An 8,300-nucleotide genomic window follows, 5' to 3' on the forward strand; every position below is an offset into this window, starting at 1 on the left:
TAAATAGGGGTTTTTTATATACTGGAGACCTGGTTAAGTCGAACATATTATTGCACCTAATCAAAGTGACAAGTCTATCACATATGCAATAGGGAAATAATCAAATGACAGAAATTTCAGTAAAAATCTGCTAATTCTGTTTTATGAGAGGAGAAATTGTTTCGGTGGAAAAATGACAAAAATGATGTTGCAGCTGCTGTAGAGAAAACGAACAGCTAAAACAGGCTTACATTATGTTTTTGATTATCAACAAAAAGCTAAATATGTAAGTTTAAGGCTGTGAAATGTAGGTTGTTATAACGTATAGGACGGAGCGGACAGGGAAATTAATTGACCTTTGATGCAAGTTAACCTTTATGTATTAGTATATTCATATTTCAATGAATATTTGATTTGATATCAGATTTGCTTTACGGTGTTAATAGTTGTATCGTTAAAATATTGTCGTATTAGCCTATTACACTGCAAAAAAATAAATAAAAATAAACTTCATCTTAAGAATTCATCTAGTTATTCATTTAATGAAAAATATTTGTGAGTGAAAAAAAATCAGCCAATGTCGTGAGATAATTCCACTTGTTTCCAATGCAAATAAACATGTTTCAGTAATTTCCTTTTATCAAGTTTAATTTTCATGCTAGATTCTTCACTTGTTTCAACACTATTGACACTTATAGAAAATTCCTGAAACAAGTGAAACTGCATTGGAAACAAGTGAAATGATCTCAGCCCCACTGGCACTTTTCCCTTAAGAAAAATAAGATATGAAGGCTGGATATGAGGCACAATGACTCGTTAAGGTGGACATTTATTAGATCTATAACCGAGCCGCCCGCCCTCGTGTGATCTATGAAGCAGGTACTTGAGGAAACCTATTGGCATGTGCTGTGGTCCAATCAGCTCGTTCCCTGTCTAGCGTCGAGCCAATGTGAGCACGTGGGGGGTTTGGAGGCGCTTCACTCGGTGCGCACTTGTGCACAGAAACCCTCCGAGCGCGCACGGACTCCATGGATCAGGGCAATTTGCAGCTCTGTTGACTTTTATAGCAGCATCTCCACCGGACGAGCTCGTGCACCCCTTCACCCCTCCACGGTCATCATGCTTCTCTGAGAGGGGGGCTTCACCTTTATTTCTGCAGGAGGAACTAGAGAGATTCTTCATTTTCTCTTGGACTTGGATTTCTATTTGTGTTTAGAGATCATGTTTTCGTCTGCGGGCAAGCGATGCTTCACGATAGAGTCCCTGGTCGCCAAGGAGAACCCGCTCTCCGCCGAGGACCCCATCCGGCCCACGGCGTTAAGTTACTCCAACCCGACAACAGACGCCTTCATGAACAGCTACCAGGCCCCGCCGGGCAGGTCGCTGTACCAGAGCCCGGACCTGGTGTTCCCGGAGACGGTGAACCATCCCTCCCTGACCGTGACCCCCCACCAGCTGGGAGGATCCCACCTGCAGCATCCGCACTTCTTTGGGACGCAACACCGGGACCCGCTCAATTTCTACCCGTGGGTCTTAAGGAACAGGTTTTTCGGACACAGATTTCAAGGTGAGATGGGCTGTTGGATGAAGTGATATAGGGATGAAAACCAGCAGGTGATCATCATAAGGCACAGAAATCAATTGGGCATATACTTTAAAAACATTAGTTTCGTTTCTTAAAAGATTAATTGATAAGCCAACGTACACCAGTTTGATGCTACTATTATATATGAATTTTGTATTATATCAGCCTAAAAGGAGGGTAAACTGCAAACTACTCTCCACTACACCCATAGTAAAATATGTGAGGTGTGTGTGTGTGAGTGTGTGTGTGTGTGTGTGTGTGTGTGTGTGTGTGTGTGTGTGTGTGTGTGTGTGTGTGTTTGCAGGATTCAAAATAAATAAAAAGCATAAAACAGTTGGATGAAACTAACACTTATCCATGTTGACTCTTGCTCACAATTTGTTTTTGTTTTTTTGCTTTAGGAAGAGGAAGGCTACTGCATGTTAAGGAGATGGAAGGTTAAATAAAGCCTGTTAGTATAATAATAATGACATATCAAATCATACGATATTACTGATAACGTTGAAGATTTTATAGCTGAATAATAAACAACAGTCACATACAGCAGGCCAACAACAGCCGCGCTGCTCTCAGATTGTCTGTGCGGAATATTTCCACTTCCCATTCGCCCCGCAGCTACACTTTCAGAAAGCCGCAGCCTGAAGAAGATAAGCACCGCTGTTCATTTTTTTTTATTATTCATACAGGAAAACTCGCCCTAGGTTACCTTTTCGTTGCAAAAAAAAAAAAAATCTTGCATGACAACAGCCGGGCTATGTAGGCAAAATAGATAAAATTCATGATAATAAATCCAGTGAGGGAATGAGCAGCATATCAGATGAAAACACAACATGTCATTATTATCAGAAAAACATTATTAGATTATTTATACAAGACAAATCAGTGCCTTTAAAAAACAAAGGGCGAACAAAAAATCTTTATCAGACAAAAGCGCCATTGTGCCTGAACTATAGATCTACAACATCTTTCTATTAGGTTACTTTCTATTGACTTCTGACTTCTCTACTGAAGTCTGCACGCTACATACATTTTTACAGTAGGCAAATCATGCAAATCCATGAAATGTCCCCATAATTATAAAAAACAAACAAAAACAAAAACAAAAAAAAACACAATATTTTTCAATTATTTCATATACCTAGTCTTATAACAGACTAATTAAGGAATATCCCATGAGGAGCTCAGCTGGATCTTTGTATTTTGTGTCAGGATAAAATAAGGATATTAAAGAGATGGAAAATTAACAAATAAAATAAATTAATAAAAAATAAATTAAAAATTAATTAATAAAAAGGGGTTTAATTACTTGCGTCCAGTTAAGTTAGTTAGTAGGTTGTGTAAAGTCCTAATGCGCAGAAATTACAACCTTCTGACCTGTTTGACCACAAAATAAACAATAAATCTCTCAACTCTCAACAAAATAATTTCAACCTCTTATAAATCTTTCTGACAAAAACATTGTGGATGGTAGATCAGAGGAAACTGTGCCTGTTGTTCTCCAAAATATAGCTGTCAATTATTTCTGCATCAACGTCAGCAAGACAAATTCCTGTGGATTTATTGTAGTTTTCCAGTGATTATGATTAAAATGTTATTTCCCAAAATATGTTCATAAACCGGGCGCCAATGGGATGAGCCCCTAATTCTGATTGGAGGCAAATAAGGACGGTGAGATAATAGACCTAGTCAGAAAACATGTTTTATCTTTATTACTTTATTTTCTGTATTCTTCTAGATTGTCAAAATTACTTATTGTATTATCTTCACGACTCTCAAATTGTCTTTTTATATTACTTATTTCCTAATATTCTCTGCTGCGATGACCCAGTTTCTCCACTAAGATCATTTAAATTTGATCTATTTATTTGCCTAAAATACAGGCCATTCAAGGAGTTTAAGGAGTTGAATTATAGACTAAAGCCTCCACATGTAATCGGCCTCTGCACCATGACACCATGCTGCTTTGCTTTTCCACCCGAGTAAACTCCCCCTTTGTTTGCTCTTACTGAGCTGATCAAAGGCTCTGGCTGTTTTTACACAGAATACTCTCTTAACAAGAACGGTTCTATACAGTACCAGGAAACGCTTCTTTTTCGGCTCGTGCTATACAGAACCGTTTTGGTAAAAGTTCTCCGTAGCATGTTCAAATGAATGCATGAAAAAGAAAGAATGAAAGAATATAAGATAATAAAAAGAAAGAAATATATATAAAAAGAAATGTTCAGCAATAGAGCCTAAAAGTGGGTCCTTTATTTGATTTTGAATTTTTTTATTTATTTATTTATTTTTTAGGTATGGTTGCCTTCTAATGACATTTGCAAGCAAAATGTATTTCCACTACATTTCTGGGGACAAAGTGAAGCAATGACTGATAACTGAGAAAATTATTATTATTATTTGGTCGACGTGATGCTAAATTATTAGACTTGGGTCATCAAACTATCAGTTTGGGAGGATTGGTCCTGAACGCTCCCTGATGTGTTTTTTGTGATATGACGATATGACGTTCAAATTGATTTCTGGCATTTTTGCCTGATCCTTGCTCTCCATTATAATGATAAAACAACTGCAAGATGAAGATCAAATTTGGACTCGGGCTAAAGTATGGCAGGTGTCACACCTTGCAAAAAAGTAGGCTAGTTTGCACTGTTCAGTTTTGAGGAAGTACAACACGTTTCACAATGTGACAGCATGAGAAAACAAGAGCAACACGCGCACACACTGCTCCAAAATAAGGAAACGGTCCAAACGGAGGTGTCATACCTTGTGTTGTGTGTTTCTGTGTCAGGGAATGACGTGTCCCAGGACAGCCTGCTCCTCCACGGCCCTTTCGCCAGGAAACCCAAACGCATCCGGACCGCCTTCTCCCCGTCCCAGCTGCTCCGCCTGGAGAGAGCCTTCGAGAAGAACCACTATGTGGTGGGAGCCGAGAGGAAGCAGCTGGCCAACAGCCTCAGTCTGTCCGAAACACAGGTGAGAAGGCTGCTGCTGCTGCTGCTGCTGCATGGTGGCACATGGTCAGTTTGTGGTTAGTTCCTCTAAAAAAGTAATTCTCACTCCTTACTCATGTCAAAAGCCTAACCTAAAATAGTTAGGCCTACTTTATCCGGGAGCCGTGATTCGTTACTCTGACGTTACTCGTCTTTTTTAGTTGCATCCCAAAACTGTACGGTCATAACCAGACTGACCAGACTCTCTGACTTAGTAGCCTATTCCCCGCGACTGTAATCACAATAATAATTAGCCTAATTATTAGCCTACTATTTGGATATTATAGTAATTATTAGGCGGTTATTATTATTATTATTATTATTATTATTATTATTATTATTATTATATTTCCATTTATTTACTAGCCGGTATAGGTTACACATCTCCGATCAGTGTTTGGCTCTCTTCATTATCAAGTTTTCCCCAATGCAATTCAAACCAGCCGCATAACAAGTGACAATCAGCTTTAAGTTAATAATAATAATATAATAATAATATAGACTGTTTCTGTTTATTATTATTATTATTATTATTATTATCATTATTAGGCTATTATTATGCCTATCACCGTTGCCGTTATAGCGGGGCCTCTTACTGGCAACTATAGTGGATATTGAGTGGGTCCATACTATGATTTGGCTAATTATAATTTACAAATAATTGATCATGATCAATCGAACACATGGAATTTTCAAACTATGAAAAATTGTTTATTACAACGGTTGTTACTAACAAACTAAGTTGTAAATCAAAACAGAATCAGAATTGTGCATTGTCCAGTTTGCAATGCAAATGTGTTTAAAAAATCCCACTGGTATCGCTGCGACTGCAGACCTTTAGATTTTAAGCTATTAAAGCTATTTAAGATATGAAATTTTAGGTGAGCCTATTAAATTTGAAGCTCCTCTGTGATGGAAGCAGCTCAGTGAATTGAAGCGTCTCTTAAAAGTGTTTAATTCATGTATTGGATAAAGGCCACAGAGATCTTCCTGACAAAGTGTGTAAATATTATTGATGCTGAAGTTTAATGAGTCCACACTATCCAGGTGTCAATTAGGCCTAATAGGCAATATAAAGACAGGTTTCCTGAGTCAGCAACATGGCCAAATGATGCTTACAAGTTTTGTGTCAGTCAATAGAAAGCCTGCAATGTAACACCAATTGCATTATGCAAATATAATGACAATGAACTGAATTTTAATTAATGTACACAGAGGTTATTTGGGCTTTAGTTAAAGTGTGTACTGTAATAAAAAGAAAACAAAAGCAATGCGCAAAGAGGACAGAAAACTATAGCAATATACTCCAACTGAATAGACCAATAACAGTGTTGATGTTTGTTAGATCCCACAAATCAGATGTAACCATGTCTTGTGTTATTTAAATAGGGTGAGCAGCTTTGTAGAAACCTGTAGAAACCTGTAGAAACTCCCCACTGACTGATACAGTAAGTCACTTTGGGGTTATCAAGTGGGCACCATCATAATATTACAATATCACCCTCAGCAGGAGCAGGAACTAGGAGAAAATAATATGGATTACAGATATGAAAAATGATGTGGATGGTAATCACTGGCCAAATTGCTTGTCTGCTTTGCTTCAAAATGCCGTCAGCACAGTGGGAAATCACCAACCAGCAGTCAAATACTGGTCATCTTTCCTTTAGATGTCCTATTCTATTCTAAAAGTCTATTGGCTGGTAACCAACAGATAAAAATGTACTGTCCTTCCCTGGTCACCTTAGTCCAGCGGTGTCCAGTCATGTGTCATGGAGGGCCGAGACTCTGCAGGTTTTCCTTAAAACCACACACTACACCAGGGGATTTCTGATTAGCACACGTTCAAGCAGAGAAGGAGCAACTAATCAGTGAAATCACCAGGTGTAGTGTTTGGTTTGGAGGAAAACCTGCAGACTCGACTTTCAGCCCTCCATGGCACATGACTGGACACCACTGCCATAGGTTATATCAACTATGACAGATTGGAGCTTTAGTTATACAAACACTGTGGGCAGAAATAATGTCATTGGTTGAGTTAAACTTCAAAGGTCGGAGCCAAAGAACATTTTTTCCAATTAAGTAATGACTGAAGCCCAGTGAAAAAGGCAAAAAGTAAGAGAGGAGGAAGCTAATATTGTGAAGCCTAGCGCTCTGCTACTAACTGACAGAAAAAATGCTAATATCCATGCTAAGTTATCTAGGTTAGCTAGTTAGGGTTAGCTTACCTTCCAAGTTCAAACTAGCCATACTAGCCTATAGCTATCTACAGCAGGTAAGCTAGTTAGCTAGCTGCTGACCTTCCAACATCATGAATGCCATGGTCATTAATTAATGAAAAAAGGAGTCATTGCCATTTATACTCTGGCCAGAATCCCTTCTTTGCCATTCAAGTTTTTAAGTTTGAATGCATCAGCATTGTGAGAGCATCTTGCTTCCTTAATCTGATGTATTTCCTGTTGAAACCGGATATTAGGGCGGGACATAACATGAGGAGGGAGCATTCAAAAGTGTAAACTAATGGGAGATCAGTTAGGGAGAGAAAGTCAGTTTTATATGATGGGAGGGGCAGAGGGGCAGGATTGTTCAAAGCTCTGTGATGGTTTGATTGGTTGAAATTGTACTGGTACAGCATGAGGTCACCATTAAGATACAGTGTTTTCAAGGAACTAAATGTAAAGGGATTTTGATATAAAAATACAAGAAAATAAAAGTATGTACAAAACTTTTATTTTATTTTATTCTTTTGTTATTCATTGTTAAGCAGGTGAAAAAGATGGGTTTTTTTAAATTTCATTGTGACTTTAACTTTCTGCTATTCAGGTTAGCCAACTCTTCCAGTCAGCCACTCTGCCTCTGAGAACTGTGACTGTGTAACTAAAACTCCAGTCTGCTTAACCAGGTGTGTGTGTGTCTGTTTTCCTGACCAGGTGAAGGTGTGGTTCCAGAACAGGAGGACCAAGTACAAGAGACAGAAGCTGGAGGAAGAAGGTCCTGAAAACCAGCAGAAGAAGAAGGGAAACCACCACATCAACAGATGGCGCCTCGCCACCAAGCAGGCCAGCTCCGAGGACATTGACGTGACCTCAGAGGACTAAAGCCCCGACCCCGCCTCCTAAAGTACTGCCCCAAACCAGAGGACCAACCCTATTTATTATGTAATATTATTAAGTATAATTAGACACATTAGAGGAAGACACAAGGACTAACTATGTGATCGCCGCCCGTCTCTTCATCGAGGTGCTGCACTCAGTCAGTGACGCCGGAACAAAAGAAAAAGACAAAACACGTTATTTAATGGCACTTGCATCCATCCTGCTTATCTCTGGGTTTTGCCCTAAGAGAAATCCTCCCATCATTCAATGATCTTTGGTGCGTGACAGCCAAAGATGAAGAGAAACATTTATTCAACGTCGACCTCTACCATAGTGTTTGTTTTTTATTGTACATAGGCCATTTACAAAGGCTGCTTTTGAAAGAGGCTTTTCATTTGATTACATCTGTTTTTACAACAGTAAACACCTCATTGCTCATCCCCCCAATTCGCAATTCGTTTTCCATATTAATCCAAATTTTTCCTCAATGACAAGACAAAGTCATCACACACTTTTAAATCCACCCAGTCATCCACTCTGGCATAAGGCTGCTTACTGGCCAGTCTTATGAAATGAATCATGGGTCAAAAAAAAAAGATACAATTAGTCACTTTCTCCTTATTTTTTGGGACTGACAGACATTCAAATGCTTTC

At 38.8% G+C, this 8,300-nt stretch overlaps 1 protein-coding gene across 1 annotated transcript; it reads left to right on the plus strand.

Moving 5' to 3' along the window:
* Positions 1 to 1,200: 1,200 nt before the first annotated feature.
* Positions 1,201 to 8,028, plus strand: emx1 (empty spiracles homeobox 1). The gene is made up of 3 exons (XM_071922511.2): positions 1,201 to 1,546; positions 4,353 to 4,537; positions 7,482 to 8,028. The coding sequence occupies exons 1-3, from the start codon at positions 1,201 to 1,203 to the stop codon at positions 7,647 to 7,649; spliced, it is 699 nt and encodes a 232-aa protein (XP_071778612.1). The 3' UTR covers positions 7,650 to 8,028.
* The last annotated feature ends 272 nt before the right edge of the window (positions 8,029 to 8,300 follow it).

The sequence above is a fragment of the Centroberyx gerrardi genome, chromosome 17 (assembly GCF_048128805.1).
Source record: "Centroberyx gerrardi isolate f3 chromosome 17, fCenGer3.hap1.cur.20231027, whole genome shotgun sequence".
Taxonomy (NCBI): Eukaryota; Metazoa; Chordata; class Actinopteri; order Beryciformes; family Berycidae; genus Centroberyx; species Centroberyx gerrardi.